General features: G+C 31.8%; 2 protein-coding genes across 2 annotated transcripts; one reads left to right on the top strand and one right to left on the bottom strand.

The window, feature by feature from the left end:
- Window positions 1-281: 281 nt before the first annotated feature.
- Window positions 282-8,226, top strand: LOC120087243 (Actin binding Calponin homology (CH) domain-containing protein). The gene is made up of 14 exons (XM_039044173.2): window positions 282-678; window positions 874-1,044; window positions 1,202-1,446; window positions 1,545-1,716; window positions 2,526-2,564; window positions 2,733-2,801; window positions 2,913-3,029; window positions 3,647-3,858; window positions 4,403-4,558; window positions 4,842-5,041; window positions 5,207-5,364; window positions 5,954-6,050; window positions 6,469-6,560; window positions 7,709-8,226. The coding sequence occupies exons 1-14, from the start codon at window positions 592-594 to the stop codon at window positions 7,892-7,894; spliced, it is 2,001 nt and encodes a 666-aa protein (XP_038900101.1). The 5' UTR covers window positions 282-591; the 3' UTR covers window positions 7,895-8,226.
- Window positions 8,227-13,227: 5,001 nt separating this feature from the next.
- LOC120086488 (Sodium Bile acid symporter family) lies at window positions 13,228-18,441 on the bottom strand. Its single transcript, XM_039043162.2, has 5 exons — window positions 17,835-18,441; window positions 16,767-16,862; window positions 16,363-16,669; window positions 15,287-15,534; window positions 13,228-13,851 (listed from the first exon to the last, which is right to left on the bottom strand). The coding sequence occupies exons 1-5, from the start codon at window positions 18,236-18,238 to the stop codon at window positions 13,611-13,613; spliced, it is 1,296 nt and encodes a 431-aa protein (XP_038899090.2). The 5' UTR covers window positions 18,239-18,441; the 3' UTR covers window positions 13,228-13,610.
- Window positions 18,442-19,159: the final 718 nt, after the last annotated feature.

Genomic DNA, 19,159 nt, shown 5'->3' with positions numbered 1-19,159 from the left:
AATTGATAATTATAAAATTTTGTTATATTTGGTTCATTTTTTTTATATTTAAAAACAACCCTAGATACAATCCCAATTTATTTTAATAACTAAAAAAAAAAAAAAAAAAAAAAAAACTTTGAGGACGTCAAAATTGGAGGGTTTAGCCGTTTAGAGGGGCATTTTAGTCATACAATAATAAGAAGAAAAAAAAAATTTTGAAAAAAAAATGATCTAAACGACAACAGTGGCCCCATCTTGAGTACAACGCTCACTTCTCTGTTGCTTCTTTCTTTCTTTTAATATAGAGAGAGAAAGAAAGTGAAAAATGGGGATAGTGAAGTCATTATTTGAATTCTTTCTCTCTCCTCCTCCTCCTCTCTCTCTCCTCTCTCCCAACAAACTTTGAAATTCTGACAGCTTCCAAGCTTTGGCCTACCATCGCCATTCACCATTCTTCTTCTTCTTCTTCTTCTTCTTCCCCTTTTCCTTCTCTGATTTCTGTAGCCAAAGCCAGAAATCAACAACAACAAGCAGAAGAATCATCATCATTATCATCGTCATCGTCATCGTCATCCTCATACTCATACTCATCCTCATTCAACCGGAGCCATGTCAGGCTATGTTGGCATTCTCGTCTCAGATCCATGGCTCCAGAATCAGTTCACTCAAGTCGAGCTCCGGAGTCTTAAGTCTCATGTAAGTAACTTTGTTCTTTCTTTCTTTGATTCTTTTCAGTGAATTCTGCTGCCTTTTGGTTTGATTGAATGCCATGTGAAGAGTTCTCTGTCGCATTATTCTTGATTTGTTTCTTTATGTATGTTTTGGCTGTTTTGATGTTGAAACCATTGGTTCCTTAGTGTTTTTGGTTTCGATCTGATTTGATTTTCGCAGTATATGAGTATGAAGAGAGAGAACGGTAAGCTTAAACTTGGAGACTTGGCTTCTAAGATGTCGAGGCTTAAAGTTGTCGGAGAGAATCTTACGGAGCAAGAGAGAGCTTCTTTTATACAAGATTTGTATCAGAATCAGGATGATGAAGTCGATTACGAATTCTTCCTTAAAGTACGTTCGTGTTTGTCTTCTTTATCACTCTCTTCTGCTTTTCTAAAGCTTTGAGAGATACAGAGTGACTGTCAGATGACGTTCATGTCCAATCTATCTCAATTTTACGGAAATTCTAATGTATTACTTGATATTTCTTTTATAACGAACATGGCAGATTTATCTGAAATTGCAAGCTCATGCAAGTGCTAGAACCGGAAGTACTGGTGCGAAAACTTCATCGGCATTTCTTAAGGCCGCCACCACTACTTTGCTTCATACAATTAGCGAATCCGAGAAGGCATCTTATGTCGCACATATCAACAATTACCTTTCACAAGATAAATTTCTTAAGAGATACCTCCCTATAGACCCTTCCACGAACAATCTATTCGAGATTGCAAAGGACGGAGTTCTTCTCTGGTAAATCATCAAATCATCATCATTTTTTAAAATTTATCTTTACTCTTGATTTGATTGGATTCGATTACAATGATAAACTATGTTCTTGGTGGATACAGTAAACTAATCAATGTGGCGGTTCCTGGAACTATTGATGATCGTGCAATCAATACAAAGGCTGTGCTCAACCCTTGGGAAAGAAATGAAAACCATACACTTTGCCTCAATTCTGCAAAGGCCATTGGATGCACTGTAGTAAATATTGGAACACAGGATTTCATTGAAGGAAGGGTATGAATATTTCTCTTAGCTATCAGAATAAACAGATTCAATAAGTTATTTCTCATACATTTCATTTGAAATATTAGTTTCTTACATCTACTAAATTTTCTATACCGTTAAACTTTGGAGTATGTTTAAACATTTTAATTAAAAGAAAAAACACCACTAAGCCTAAGGCATGGCAAGCAAGTGAATGTTATCAATATTTAGGAACAAATGGGAAGCAGATGATATAATGGGGAAAATTCTTATCAATTTTCTGAAAATTGTTAAGAGGCAGAATGGCGGAATTCTTTTCAATTTTCTGATTTTTGGTTTTCCTTTTCTGGTTAATTTATAATTTAATGGTTAGAATTTTCTTTCTATTGATTTATTTAGTTGATGATTTTCCCTGCTAGTTTTCAATGTAGCAGATACCTGAATGCTTACCCCCACAGGTCGCCACCCTTTTTCTCCTGTTTCTCTTTCATTCGACTTCTACTGGGAAGTTTATTCCCCTGCTACTGAGCCTTATCTGTTCTTTGTTTCCCGTAACTTCTCCTTTCCAATATTAGACACTAAAAACAAGTCATTTTCAGTCTTATTGCTGAAGTTTCACTTTCCAAAATGGTACTGCAACATCGAGTTACATGATGCGAAACTAAATAATTCATCATCTAACTTATTCATCATGTTCTAAAAGAATCAAAATGTTGAAAAATGAACAGAAAAACCCTAGAGACCACATTCCTCTCAAGTCATTGTGAAATAATATGCTAAGTAATCTTTACAACTTTACTGATCAGACTGAGTTAAAAATCATCTGTTTTCATTTGCAGCGGCATCTTGTACTTGGACTTATATCTCAGATTATTAAGGTAAAATACTGCGATGAGCTTTTAACATTATGTGTTTTTTAAATATATGTATACACGCACACACAAGTATATAAATTAAATCATTATATTGTTTTCAATGTTAAACATGTTGCGAACGGGTTATGTTTAGATTAATTAATTCATTTGTCCTAATGGTTATTGTACCAGATACAATTATTGGCAGACCTCAACCTCAAAAAGACCCCTCAGTTGGTGGAGTTGGTTGATGATAGTAAGGTAATGATGGCCTTTGAATTATATGATATGCTTTGTTACATAAAGTTTTACTTTTACAAACTTTTAGCAGTAGATAATTTGGAAGACATCATTGAATTCTCTAACTTCCAGGATGTGGAGGAGTTGATGAGCCTACCTCCGGAAAAGATCTTACTGAGGTGGATGAATTTTCAACTTAAGAAAGGAGGATACAAAAAGACAGTAACAAATTTCTCTTCTGACATAAAGGTATAAATGATGCTGAACTATTTATTTGGAAATATTTCATTTCAAGACCTGTTTATATGTTCTCCTTTCCTATAATACTGATCTAACTTGGTTAGATCTACACTTACAAATTTCTGAGTTGACATGGTTAATTTGTATCTCTTATGCGTAACTCATACAATTATCTTTCCAATCTGAATTGGAAGGTGTTGGCAAAAGATTTATATCAACCTGTAACCTGTAGGGCGCTTGAAATTAGTATCTATGTTTGATAACTTGTATTGATGCTGATAAAGAAGTTTGCATTTGATATTTCTATAATCTATTAGGATATTCAAAGATCTATACCATAACATAAAACTGTGAATTCATTCTATATCTGCTAGTGTTTGACAAATGTAACCGATTATGTCCACATTTAAATGGTGAGAATTGTATGCACGAATTCATTCCACCTCTGCTATTATTGTTTATACGCACTAAACCTCCTACTTTTTCCTCACCAAAGGTGAAGAAATTAACTTGGAGATTTATTGTTTGGTAGTATTGTGCATACAAATTTTGTTCTCGATAATGTGTACTTTTACTTTCCTTCTATGGGTTTCTTTTTTTTAACATTTGAGATATTTTTCCTACAGGATGCAGAAGCATATGCTTACCTTTTAAAAGTCCTTGCACCTGAGCACAGTAATCCATCAATATTGACGGTGAAAGATTCTTTAGAACGAGCAAAGTTGGTTCTTGAACATGCAGATAAGATGGGTTGCAAAAGATACCTCACAGCTAGGGATATAGTGGAAGGTTCACCAAATTTGAACCTTGCTTTTGTTGCTCATATCTTTCAGCATAGGTGAGAAAAAAATCTACTCCTTGAGCAGAGCTACATTTGGTTTTTATTTTGGTCAATCCAGTTCTATGGATTCTTTTCTCTGGTGAAAGCTCAGTCAAAATATTTGTATTCTATACTTTTTGTATGATACTAGAACTATGCAAGCCTATGCAAGTTTGTGCTGTGCTTGTTCTATAACATAGACATATAAACATGACATGATACAAAATTACGTTCTGACATGCATATATACCAACGAAAGGCACATGTAATGTAACTATTTATTTTCGGATTTACTACTAAATGTGCACGCAGTTTGTTGTTATATACAAGTTTGTGGATTGAAAGCCTTTTAGAAAAGTGGAGGATGAATAACCAAATTCTGTATAAAATGACCTGTAACTTTGGATTTCAGAGTATCTTTAAATATTTGGTTCCATTAAGTAACTGTCCTGTGAACTATTGACTTCTATGTTTGTTTTTTTTGTTTTTTTTGTTTTTTTTTGTTTCACATGCGCACTTTGTACCTTCGTTCAAGTTGTTTATGAAATATCATACTTTGTAGGAATGGGCTGTCTACGCAGACGAAGCAGATATCTTTTTTAGAGACAATGCCAGATGACGCCCAAATTTCCAGGGAAGAGAGAGCATTCCGTTTATGGATAAACAGCATGGGGCTTTCAACTTATATCAATAATGTCTTTGAGGATCTTAGAAATGGGTAAAAATTATTTCATCTCTTCCTGCATTATTTTGTTTTGACCAAAAAGAGGTTACTATTCTATTTACTTGATTGTTCTTTCAAGTTAGTGTACCAGATCAGAGTACACTAGAAATCATTGACTTTTTAAAAATATATATATATGAAGAAATTTCGTTTTAAATATGGCAACTTTTTCTAGTGAAAAGTGGGTTATCAAATGGGATCAATCTTATGTTCATGTTTGCAAACTAAAAGATAATATTAACTGTGAAAGACATTATCTTTTCCCTTCACTTTTCAGGTGGATTCTTCTTGAGACGCTAGACAAGGTGTCCCCAGGAATTGTTAATTGGAAGATTGCAAATAAGCCTCCAATTAAAATGCCATTTAGAAAAGTAGAAAACTGCAATCAAGTTGTCAAAATAGGGAAGCAATTGAAGTTCTCCCTGGTCAATATTGCTGGAAATGATATTGTGCAAGGGAATAAAAAATTGATATTGGGTAAGCCAGTCAATTTTGTCATTTGTTAAGCAGACATAATTACTAATTATGATTTTCAGCATACTTTAACAATATTCAAGAATTATAGTTGCACTGTAATTGGTATATTTGGAATTATTCTCCTTGGTATATAGCTCAGATGAAGTTTTCCGGCTTTCTTGTCAGCTTACTTGTGGCAACTGATGAGATACAATATCCTTCAACTTCTAAAGAACTTAAGATTCCACTCATTTGGAAAGGAAATCACCGATGCTGATATTTTGCAATGGGCAAATAGCAAAGTCAGAAGTTCTGGGAGCCAGTGTCGCATGGATAGTTTCAAGGTATTGATTTTTCGTACTCTGTATTTTCAAAATGACATAACATTGCGATGTTCCAACAAATTATCTCAGGTAGTCAGGTTGGTGTTAGAACTTTTATTTGCACACGAGCATTGAGTTTCGAAAGATGAAATATAATCATTTGTTGGTCAATCCTATTTTGGCTGGCCTTTCCGCTTTCCTTATTTACTCACGCACATATATTTTTCAGAGCACTTCCTTTATATTATAATCCTTAAACATTCAACCTTTTGTTTTTTTAGTTGCTCTTATTTATTTTCTAATACTTGTTTTTTAAGTAAAACAAACGAGATAGGGAGATTTGAAATTCCAACCTCAAGACAAAAAGTGTATGTCAATTACTAATAAGTTATGGTCAAATATTTTTATCAATGAATGGTTAAAAACTTAGCATAAACATACATTTTCTGTGGTTCGAACTCATGATCTTAATTCTTTTCAGTGAACTAATATCTAACTATCTTCAAATAAGTTACTGTCAGAAGAAGTATGAGAACTAATATTTTCATTTAATGTAGTTATTGATGAGACTTACTAATAACTTAATATTATCATTATATACAATCTTCAGGACAAGAGTTTGTCGAATGGAACATTTTTCCTGGAGCTTCTCAGTTCAGTGCAACCTAGAGTTGTGAATTGGAGTCTTGTTACCAAAGGAATCTCCGGTATGATTTTATGATGCATTTGTGCATAGTAAATCATTTCGCATCTGATATTAAACGTGCTTAGATTTCAGTTCGTAAACTATATTCTATCTATTTCTGATTTTTCTAGGGAATCTTTTCTTTTGGAAACTATTTTTCTAGTTTTTAAGACTAGTATTTTATGTTTTTTATGTTCAAAGTAAAAAAGGAAAGGAAAAAGGAAAAGATTAATGGATGATCATTATTAAACTTCTTTATCAAGAAAGGGTTTGATCATACACTTTCAAATTTATGGAATAAAAACTTGTAAAGTTTAAGTAATATTTCTTTTAAAGTCGAAACATTGTTTAATACATGAAGGGACCAAGGAAAAGACATCCCCACGTGTCTACAAATTTTCTAATTGTATTCTCTTTTGCTTTAATCATGACCAACATAGAGGAGGAGAAAAAGATGAACGCAACGTACATCATTAGCATTGCAAGGAAGCTTGGATGTTCCATATTTTTGCTTCCTGAAGACATCACTGAGGTAATTTTCTGAACTTTTAACTCAATCTTTTTAACCCTTTATCTGATTAACAACATTTGCATTTATAAATTGTTAAAGAATGAATTGACAGGACATTCATCAAAAGATGTAAGAATGTGTTGACCGTTTAATATTAGGACAAAATATTAGGTTAAAGGGTTGTTTTCAAATAATAGGAAAATGAGTGACTTATTTACAAATATAACAAAATATCACTGTCAATGGTTTTAAAAGTTTATTGGTGCCTATCAAATGTTTATCAAGAAAAATAATATATAGTTTATGTTTGGTTAAGTTATGTTTTTTTAATTTTCTATTTTTGAAATTTAGGCTTATTATTCTTAAATTTTTTACTACGGATTTCTGTAAATTTGTGTCGGTTCTTAGTCAATTTCAAGAAAAATAACTATTTTTTTACTTTTCAAAACTTAACTCGATTTTAAAAAATATTTTTAGAAGGTTGATAGAAAAAATATATAGATGGAAATAATGTTTAAGTCTAATTTTAAAAAAATAATAATAATTATAAAAAACGAAGCTTTAAGGATTGAGCTAGAATTTTTTTTTTTTGGGAAAAAAAACATATTTTCACATAAAGAGGCAATAGATGCGTAGTTAATGAAAAATTGTTCAATGAAGCCACACAATTGGTTGTTCTTAATAATAGTTGATAATAGGTAGGATATAGATTTGAAAATCTTTCGGCCTAATAAATGTCTATACAAATTTCGATTATAGGATTAAAAAAGTACCAACAACAAGGTTTAAATATCCACCCTTGTTCTCTCTCTGCCAAGTCTAAAGCCACGTAGAATAATTTATCATGACATGATATTTTTTTTTGTAGGTTCAAAAAAAAAAAACTAAACTAAGGACAAAATTATTGAAATCAAGTTGAAAATGGTAGGCAAATGATACAATATTAAATTTATCTTCACCTGTTAGTTTAAGAATTTGAGTCAATCGATGATTTAAGATGGTATTTTAGAGTAGATAATCTAAGGAGATTTTGTGTTCAACTTCCTACAATGTTATGTTTTTCCTAATTAATATTGATTTTCACTTGTTGATCGTATTTTTAATTCAAAGTACTAAAAAATTCCCATTATTAATATCAACATCTTTTGTTTTTATTTATGTACCGTCAGGTGAATCAAAAGATGATCCTCACTTTAACTGCAAGCATAATGTATTGGTTCTTGAAACAAGGTGGCGATGACAAAGCTTCGGTGAGTTCAGACAGCGAAAACAGCAGCCAATCAGAGGTGATTTCGAACTCGACGACCGATGACTCAGCCTCCGAGTCATCAGCAGATGAAAATGGTAATATGTAAATCAAAAGGCATCATACAAAAATTCCAAATGATGATTACATTTTTTTAGTTGTTTAATTTTCAGTTGGAATTTGTGAATTGCAAAAGAATGTGTATTGGCTAAAAATGGTGCATTATAGGAAGAAGAAACAAACCAAAAGTGCTTTTTTTAAAAAAGGAAAAATTTTTGCTTTCTGTAGAAAGCTGCGATCTATGTATAGTTCAGTTCCCTCTTCCCTCTTCCCTGATCAGTTCTTTTCAACAAATATTTGTATTATGAATTTGATTTTTTTTTTCTTTTTGGGGTTTTCAGTCATATATAGTATCTATTAATATTGCATTTTCTTGTACTATCTCCACTCTTTTTTTTCCATTTTTTTTTTTGAATTTTAATTTTTATTTATTTGTATATTACATTGCAATGGGATGGTGAGGATTTGAATATATATAAGACTTGTAATGGGATGGTACAACAAGATGCTTAACCCATTTTAAGTTAGGGTCAAATTAGCTAGGGGGTCTATTTCATGCAAACGTGAAATTTGAAAGCAAGAAATTTAATCCCGGTTTGGTAATTATTTGATTTTTTGTTTTTGTTTTTTAAAATTAAGTATATTTCATCCACATTTCTTCCAGCGATTTTGCATCATTCTTAAGTATAATGGTTGAATTCTTAATCAAATTCCAAAAACAAAAACAACTTTTTTTAAAGCTATACTTTTTTTAGTTATCAAAATTTGACTTGATTTTTTAAACCATTAGTGAAAAGTTGATAACAAATAAAGAAATTTAAAGGTGAAAGTAGTGTTCATAGGCTTAATTTTCAAAAATAAAAACGAAAAATAAAATGGTTACCAAATGGGACATTACTTTTTTAAGTTTAAAGTGGTATTTGTTTGGTTTATGAGGGTTTGAGAGAAACTCTTTTGGTCTTGAGGCTTTAGAAAAATATATAATGTGATGGTAATTAGGTTGTTGATGGAAAATTATGTTAATTTTAAATTGAGCAATACTTGAGTGCATCACAAAATGTATCTATTTTTGTTTATTATACTATAATCACTCAAAAAAATCAAAAATATTTTTAAATGATGTAAGAAGAGTTTGCCACATGATAAATTATGGTTAGATAATTGGAAGAGATTTACAAAGATAAGTGTAACATATGATGCAACTAAATAATTTTCTTTTAAATTAGCTTTTGATATTGTGGGGTGGCCAAGCCCATTTTTCTTTTCTTTCCTTCTTCTCCTACTATGAACTTCAAATAAATATATATTAAAAAAAAAGTGTCACATTAGCATTAACAAAAAAAATTGATGTCATAGACCAAAATGCTACTAAAATCAAAATTTAGGAATTAAAATATTGTATTGGAAAATCTAGTACCAAATACCACTAAAAACCTCCAAGGTCAAACTTAATAGGATGAGTGTTCATAGGTTGGGTTAGGTTGGATTGAAGCACTTTTTAGATCAATCTAATTGTTCGGGTTGTAAATTTCTTCAACCAAAATAATCTTTTCAAATAATGAACCCAACCCAATCCAACCCAACTATGAAACATTTGAGTTGAGTCGGTTTGGGTTATTTGGATATATTTAAATTTTCGAAAAATTGAGCATATCATAGATTTTAGGGTTTGGTTTTGAAAAAATGGCAAAACCAGAAAATAATAGATTTATGACAACTCATGCACGTGACCACAAATTTTCAAATCCTTGTTTTACCCTTATCTAGTTCGTAGCTTTTGTTATTGATGAAACTACAAATACATTATAAGTGTAGAATCATAAACAATGATAGGGCTCTGTATACAGGGTAATTGGTGGGTTAGTTCTCCATTTTCCTTCTATTCATTTGAAAAACTAAACATAACCACCTTCCTCAAAGTAAGCGTCCTTCCCACCATTTTTCTCGCGTATTTAATATTTTAATGCAGATTTTATTTAACCACTTTTTGAATTAATTTCGCTTGAATTAAATATTCAAATTTTTCTACCAAATTTATAATTTATATATCCATATATTATCAAATTTCATTTATCTAATCAAATTTTAAATTTATTCAAATGTTTAGATTGTTTTTCATTATTTTATACACATTCTTAATAAATTAACTAGATATATTTCCATATTTTTTAAAGTTTAAATTATTTTGTGTATGTTATGAGATTCAATTGTACTTATTTCATATTTAGTCACTATTTTAGCTAACAATTTGGTAATACCTTACTTGTCCTTAGTTGGTTCATAAGGTTGGAATATTATTAAATACAGTTAAGTGTGAAACTTTATTAATAACCAAGACAGTGTAAGTGTGGAGCTTTACTAATAACCAAGATATAAATACGATGTAAGTGGAGAGCTTGATCAATAACTGGGATATAAATACAATGTAATTGGAGAGCTTGATTAACCAAATTGTTCATATTATAATCTAACATATCTAATTTCAAAACTAAAAATGTGCATCATTCCATAATTTTTGTTACAACATTCTGAAGTTGCGATTCCTTCAAATATTCACTTGCCAACAACAACTTCACTGGTACATTTTGCTCTTTCTCACCTTGGAGTAAGTTTAGTAGACATCCATAAGTTTCTAATGACCCTACCACCTGGTCATCAACGACTCCTATTCTATAGGTAGTTGCATGTATTGAGGACCATATTGGATGATTTTTAATTTATTTTTGCTCCTTGTGATTGTAGAATGTTTAGGTGTAGTATATTTGTGGTATTCGTATTGTTTTTAAAGTAGTGTATCTTTGCATTTTTATTTGTTAGGGTAGTTTTGTCATTTATTAATTAATATTTTCTATTATATAAATTTGTTTTGCTATTTTTATAATTATGAAATCTTTTTGACATTTTTCCATATGAAACTTTAAAATTTATTATTTCTTTTGTCAGCCCTTAAATTTTTATTCTAAAAATAAGTAAAATGTTAATATGTAAAAAAAAAATAGTTTTGGGAATTGCTGGAGAAAAAAATTCCAAAAAAATCATGAAATTAAATAAACTAGAATAAATATATGTATATATAGTTGTATTTTAAGTAAAAGAAACATATTTTTTAAAACTAATAATAAGTTTGGTTTGGTTTAAGTTATTTTAGATAAACTCATAAACCAAATCAATCTCGTAAGATTTTTATTTATTTGAACTCAATCCAATCTAAATGAGTTGATACCAATTCCAAGGATAGAGATTGGATTATTCAGATTTTTTGGCCATCCATATTTGTTTAACACCCCTGCTTGACATATGCGCTAGGCCACAATCTCAAATGTGACATCATCACAAATTATTTGGTTGAGATTCTGTTGAAATATTTGAAGTGTGATTTTTATGTAGTCTCCTTTTCTCTTCTTTTCTTTTCTTTTCGTTTCTTTTCTTTTCTTTTCTTTTCTTTTCTTTTTCTTTTAAGGCAAACATAGCCTCTATCCTTAATCAAGGACATCGATATGACATAAATGTTGGTTGAGATCATGGTATTAAATTTTCTTTGACATCTTAATATTTCAATAGATATATTTTCACATTTTTATGTGTTCAATATCAACATGAAAGGTGAATTAACATTTTTATTTTATTGTAAAAAATCATGTAAATAAAAAATAAGTACTAAAATGTCACTAATGTGAATACAATATAGCTTGTTTTAAAAAATTATAAAATATTTATCTATTAATTAAATAATTTATTTTAATTCTTTTATTTATATTTTTTTACAAAAATATCCATCAACATTGACATTTTTCTATCGATATTTTTCTAAAATAGAAACTTCGACATTTTCCTCAACATCTATATTTTAAACTTTGGTTGAGACGTTGTAGACTAGGGAGAAAGTAGATAGTTAATAAAATAAAGTTGTATACATGTGACATTTTTGGTGAAGCAACTTATCAACATTTACAAATTTACTCTTATAGCAATTGAACCCAATTTGCTAATATTACTATATTAGTAAAGGTTGAAATATTATTGTGTGTACTCCAAGAATATGTGGGAGAATGAATGAATGTATCTTAGAGGTACTCCTAGTTCTTCCCATCTTGTCCAATTGTTGGGTTCCAATTGCCTTCATTTTGTCCTATTATTTTCAGATATATGCCATAACTTCCTTCCCTTTATCTTACCCTATCTGGAAATACAATATCATAAGACCCATAACTTTATTATACCCAAAGTATACCCATGCCATGAAACCAACACTTTTCTTTTTAGGGTAATTGCAATAAATAGAAATTTTAGGAAAAATAATCAAGTGTATAGCATCATTTTTACAAATATTAAAAAAAAAAAAACAGTGATCACAAACCAACACTGGTTCTTTCAGCATACTTTGTCCTCACTCATCCTAGAAAAATTCCCAAGAGGTCATCCAACATAACACTGCTCCAAGCTAAGCACGCTTAACTTTGGTGTTCCTATGATTGAGCCACCAAAAAGGAAGGTACACCTTGTTGGTATAGGTAGTGACTTTCAATTCTTTTAAGTCTTTTTTAACCATACTTTCACGTTCTCAGGATCATGTGATATTTGTTCATTCATGTCTTCATTCTAAACTCGAACGTTACATGTAAAGGATGAAGGAGTCTAAAAGCTTCACTAGGAATTACCTCTTTGAGAGTCACTGTAAAAGATGTTTGACGAATAAGTAGTCCATTGTAATCACTTCATTCTTTATTAGTAAAATTTTTTCACTAGACAGTGTTTCCCCAAACGTAAGTGATCTTACACCGAACTGGATTATCAATCTTTGTGTCTGCTCTCTCAATTTCACTTATTATCTTTCCTGTTATTTTTAACATTACCAACATTGTGTATGACTGTGTGGTGTTACCTTTTAGATTCACCTAATTTTCAAAAATGTTTTTTATACACTCTTGAAGATCTTATACTAAATAAATAACTTTAGAAAAATATCTAGTATCTGTGTCTTGTATAACAATTGATTAAGACATGTTTTCTTCACTATGATGTCAAGATTCACTCTCCATCACTCTCAAGTTGTTGAACTCATACATACCTGATTCTATATATATATATATATATATAACCATTTCATTTATTTTAGCTAAAACTTTTCCCATGTGCTTAATGACCTTGATTATTGATATGAATAGTAAAAAAAAAATGTGCTATGCGAAAAATATAATTTACCATCCTCAAATCTATAAGACAAATCTTCAAAAATTCAATAACTAGGGGTTAAGAAAGAAAAATTTTCAGTTCAATTAAATCTATTTCCACACTTCTTACCTCCAAATAGTGAGATTTGAGATTCCAATTTTGGTTGGGGGAAAAAATCCAAAAATCAGTATGTAAATAAGGGCCAAAAAATGAAGCAAAAAATTATCCTTTTTTTCACTTTAATTGATTAAGAAGTGTGTATTTACTATATTTTCTAAACAAATAAATAATACATCCTATAAACTGAAATGATGATAATCCACTTTTTTCTTTCTTACTTTTATTAGATAACTATCATGATACTTTATATTTTTATGCCTCATTCTCATGGTAGCGCCCATGAGCTTTCCTGTATCATATGAACATTACACAGAGTAAATTTATTTCCTGCTATCTTTTATTATGGTACCTGAGAATCACATATGCTGGTTGAAGAACTCTTTTCCTTTGCCTGCAAATGGACTTTTTGCTGTTGCATTTTGAGACTTTTCAACCACTTTTAAGAGATGGGTGAGTTGCTAATTCAAGTAGATTCAAGAAGCACTGACTATGGAACTGCTTTTCTGTATCAAAAGAGATGGCAAGTCTCTAATTTTAGACCCACTGCCCCAGAATGAAGCTAGACAAAGGCCCATGATGGCCATGGCGACGACCGAACATGCGGGTGGAACGGCCTGAGTACTCCCGAGGAACTGAGTAGCAAGAAGCCCTGCTAGAGTGGAGCTCTGCATCCCTGTGCAAAGTGAAATTGTTCTGCTAGCTTCTTCTTCTTGCCTATGACATTCACAATATTGTATTAAGCAATGTTCATCATATTTTGAAACTAATTATATTTGTCTGAATTGAAGTATTCAATCTAATCTAGTTTTCATTAACCTTAGTTTTGAGCCAACCTCGTTCATTTACAAGGAGACTAATGTCAAAGGGCATCAATGTTTTTCATTTATTAAGCTTTCTTCTACCCAAAATTGGGAGCTAGGAGTCACTACCTCGAGTTGGAAATCGATGCAAATTCATTCTAAACTAGTGTAACAAACAAAATGACATGACTACTCCCTAAACAGTATAGCCAATCTAATCTAGTTTTCATTAACCTAACCCTATATTGAGCCAGCCTCATTCATCTACAAGGAGAACTGCATAACCTAATGTCGAACTCTAAACGACAACAGTGTTTTTCATTTATTAAGCTTCCTACCCGAAATCAGAAGCTAGGAGTTCCAACATCCTGCCACCTCAATTTCGAAATCAATGCAAATTCATTCTAAACCAGTGTAAAACAAACTGACATGACTACTCCATAAAACAGTATAGTCATGAAAATCAAAACAATATCTCTATGGGAACGAGAAAGTTTATTTAGACAAAGGTGATAAAAGTTTTTATGTAATTCTTAAGCTGCAACAGATCTTGAATATTTGACTTTCATGTAATTTTGTAGCCTGGGAGCTATTGAGAAAAATAGTTTTCTACTTCGGTTTTGAGAATTTTGGAATATGGTTTTGGATGGCCTGTAAAGGTAATAGTTGTTGTGCACTGGAAATTAATAATAAGACTCATAGTTTTGGGATTAAAAATGGCTTAAGTTGTTCTGACAAAGGGATCAGAGGAAATAAACTAGAATAAAATACAAAAATGAACAATTTTCAAAGGCTCTAGCAAACAGGTTTTCACTAAATTTTATTCTAAAAGACGCAGTTATTTTTCAAAGTTCTCTCAAACAGCGATTCTACTTTTGATATTTAAGTTTGAAAAATAATTTTTACAAACTGCTCCCAACAAGCCATAGTCTGCAGATTTGATTGATGCTACCTATTCATGTACTACGGCAAAAAGTGTTATCTATGACCCACTTGAACAGAAAGGAAAGCAAGATTATTATGATAGTAGATAGTTTCCATGTGAATGAAAGGTTGAAAAGCCTTTCACTAATTAATAGTCACGTGCCTTAACAGTTTCTAAAAAGATTGAAGGCGAAGGCGAAGGCGATTGATCAAAGCAAAAGATCGGCGGGTTTCTAGCTACCCTGCTAAACTTTTGTATCCATTTTATCAACAGGGAAATACTACTATTTTCATGCCTATAGAACCTGGGTGGGATCAATTATATGAAGAGTGATGTATAATACAGAAAGATCATTCTGAAGGAACTAAACCCCAAAGTTCATCAAACTACATGGGATTTTATGTAAAGAGGTATAACTTTTTACCTTACGATTGGGATTTTCGATGCCCAGTATCCCAAAGTGAATGCCAAAGTATGAAATGCTAAAACTGGAAGAACCAACCGGGCTCCATCTATCGACAAAATTTGGCTTCTGTTTATAGCAAGAGGGCTACCGATGCACAATGAAGTACAGATCATTGCAACAAACGGCATCACAGGCTGAAGAACGGCTACGATCGGCTTTGCATAAGAATTAAGGACAAGTCCAAGGGCAACTGGAAGAAGAACAACCTATAACAATGCCAGAACATTAATAACCAAACATTAATGATTGTATCAGTATAATGCAAGACGCCCACGAAACCTTAAAATACACCATTTCTTGACCGTAGTGAGAGGGGATGAAGATTAGTTACAGCCCAGACATAGGATGGACATGCGAAATAACATGCGAAATAACATTGCAAAACTTAACAGAAGAATTGGAAAAGGAAAAGAACACACAAGAAAGCCTCCATAAAAGAAGTTTCTGTTTAACTAACTCATTTGCTAAGAAGAGTCTCTTTCTATGAAGACCAGAAAAGCTTCTTCATGCAACCAGCTGCCTAAATAATGAGAAACCCAATATATCAAGACCTTTATGCACTAAATTTTTGCGTACATAATTTTGAAAATCAACTATAAATGTCTTTTCAGAAAAAATTATAATATTACTCTAGTACATGCTCGGGAAGGAATATTCTTTTCAGAATAAGGGAAGAGTTTTGTGGTAGATATGTTGTTTTGGTGCCATATGGGGTATGTGGCTCAAGACGCATAGTAGGATTAAGGATTTTTAGAAGAGTCAAAAGTTTTTGGAGCTGTTGGAAGTGATGAGATTTAAGGTGCCTTTATTGGTGTCCAGTAATCGAATCTTTCGTAATTATCAACTTGATTGTATTCTTTTAGTCTTTAGATTGGAGTCATTTCTTATGGTTGAGGGATCCTTTTCTAGATTTGGAAAGTTTGGTTTCTTACTAAATTAATGGACGAAGTATGTAACTACAATCCTACTGGACTTTTTTGTCTGAAATCCATGAATCATATCTACTATACAATTATTCATTGAAGTGCCATTACCTGCAATATTGACTTTGACATGGCAACTGCATCAACCGGAACAACTGAACCGATCAGAATTCCAGTCAATAGAGGTGTTAGAAGCACGGATGAGATGGTGGTGATGCTGGTAAGGAGAATACTCAAGGCAATATCTCCTTTACTCAAGAAACTGGCATAACTTGATAGCTGCGCCCCACCAACACAGGCTGTGAGAAGAAATCCTGCATAGAACATTGGAGATATGCCAAATGCTCTTGCTATCAATACACCAAGAGCTGGTTTCAAAACATACTGAGCAATAAACCCAACAGAGAGTGGTACAGGCCTGCAAATAACAAACAAAATAAAAGAATTCTCAAGAACAAACTCAAGTTTTCAAATGCAGTCGATATGATTGGCATTTGGCAATTCCGATGTATAACCTCTTAATTGCTAGAGCAAAATCATTAATAGAAAGCTTAATCCCAATAGATAGCATTATCCCACCAAGAGCTGGGGCATAGAGATCCTTAGGAACCCTGCAAAATGCCAAGTCAAAAACTTCATAAGATACTCTTGACAAATCCAAATTTGGTTAGATATATTTGTATAAACTACATGCACTACCTCAAACAGCAACATATGAATATAACAGTTAGTTTTAGTGAAAGATCTAATCATCTAAATAAGATAGAAAAATAGAAACTAAAAGGGGAAACTGGAAAGCTATGAGTCATCATCATGTAGCTCCTTTATGAACCCTGCAAATTGAAAGTTCCAAGACTGATGTCATAAAGAAAATAAATACAGAGAATGACATTCAAAATTTAAAACAAATTTAGGGAAGAGAAACAAAACACCCAAAAGTTGACTGGTTGAAAAATGAAAGAAACCATTATTTATGAAATATTTGACTAGCGGTGGCAGATTATACACACAACATGACATGCATTTATATATATATATATAGTACAACATCAAATATATTTAGTATCAAGGATATAACATTGTCAGCCTGTCAGGATAAATAAGATTAAAAACAGTAAAAATAAAGAAAGAAAGAAGCTAAATTATAGAAAATACATCTAAACTTTATCATTAATTTCAAAGATACTTTTATACTTATTTAAATTACCATATTACCATTAACTTTCATAAAGGTTTCAAAAACTAATGTCTTTCCTTTCGAATTTTAGAAAGAATCGGTACTTAAAACAGTATGATGAGGATCTATATCGGTGTGTCAATCTAAATTTTCATTCTAAATCATTATCCAATTTCCGAAGAAACGTTTATGAAAGTTCAGTTAATATTGTAATTATGAAAGTATAAGATGTATTTGGAGTATAAAAAAAACAATAAAAAATCATTTACCAGAGACAAGAATGGAATGCTGACTTCAATCAAGAACAAGGGAGAGAGAAAGAAACCAAAAAGGACCAAGTATCTAACATTGAAAATTGGGAATTAAATAACATTACAATAATTAAATCAATAAGATCCAAATTTACCAAGTAAAAGTAGAAGGCCGAGCCAAAGCCGCAATTCCAGTAGCAAGCACCACAAAAGGAAGCAATGCCGACAAAAGCTGAGACGAATCACCACCGGCAGCCTCAGCCGCCGCATTGGAATTCAATCCAAAGGACAACAGCGAGAAATTCCCCAGCCGAATCCGCGAGCCAACTCTCCCAATGAACGGAGAAGTCGAGCAAGCAAACGTCGACAAAGCTCCATTACACACCGGCTTCCAATTCTTCGACGTCGAACAGTGAGAAGAAGGCCACAATCTAGTGAAACTACACGAAATCGAAAGGCAGTGGCAATCGGATGAATACAATTTTGGTTTTCTACTAGGTTTGGTCGGCGATTGAGAAAGAAAGGGAACCGGAGAAGAGTAAAGAGTTATGGCGGACATGGAAAGGAAGAAGGAAGTGTAAACAGTGAAGTCGCCGGAGTAATATCGCCGGAAAGTGAATGGTTGGCCGCCGGTGAGGTTTTTTTTTTGTCGTGGGTAAGTGATGATAACGAGGAGAGGGAAGAAAAAGGGCAGAGTAGAAGAGAGAGAGAGAGAGAGAAATATCCGTCCAAATGTTGGGAGGAAAGTGTTGACAGTCTCCATATTTCAATTTTGTTTTTTTTTTCTTTCCTTTTAAAAAATTTGCAAATTAGTCCCTCCCATTAATTTCAATTGGATCCCTATATTTTAAAAACTTCAATTTAATCTCTATAAAAATGTTTTAGATTTTTTTAGTATGATAGGAGTTGGAGATTTGAACTATAGGCTTTGTGATCCTAACACGTACAGATGTTAGTTGATATATACTCTCTTTGGCAACGTCTTAGAATTTACTAAATATAATCTTGTTTCATAATGTTTAAAGAAAATTGTTCGTGCAAAGTCCAATGTTTGAGGATTTATGGCAATACAACGTAATGAACCATAAATGAGAGTATATTATATGAAAGTAGAAGTTTTTGAGGATTGGGTGGAGAAAAATTAAATATTAGAACAATTACTATATGTAATTTTATTATTATTATTATTATTAAAGAGCATGTGATAGTGAAGATTTTGAATCTCTGACTTTTTTGTTTAGAATATATGTTGTTGGTACCAAAATCTAATGGAGATTAATCCTACCTACTAGCTTGTACACAATCAATGATAAATTTGGGAGTAAAGTACCAGAAAAACAACAATTTACATATTAGTGCGGTGGTTGCTATTCGCACTCGGATGCTCAAATGTTGTAATTTTACATCCCCTAAAGTTTATAACTTCTTTTTATATGGGATTGACCTAAGGTTTTTAAATGTATACTAGGCCAAACGAATA

Source organism: Benincasa hispida, chromosome 9 (assembly GCF_027475165.1).
Source record: "Benincasa hispida cultivar pf3 chromosome 9, pf3_genome.v1.1, whole genome shotgun sequence".
In the NCBI taxonomy this organism is placed as follows: Eukaryota; Viridiplantae; Streptophyta; class Magnoliopsida; order Cucurbitales; family Cucurbitaceae; genus Benincasa; species Benincasa hispida.
The sequence above is the reverse complement of the archived record's forward strand: the minus strand, read 5'-3'. Positions and strand labels throughout refer to the sequence as shown.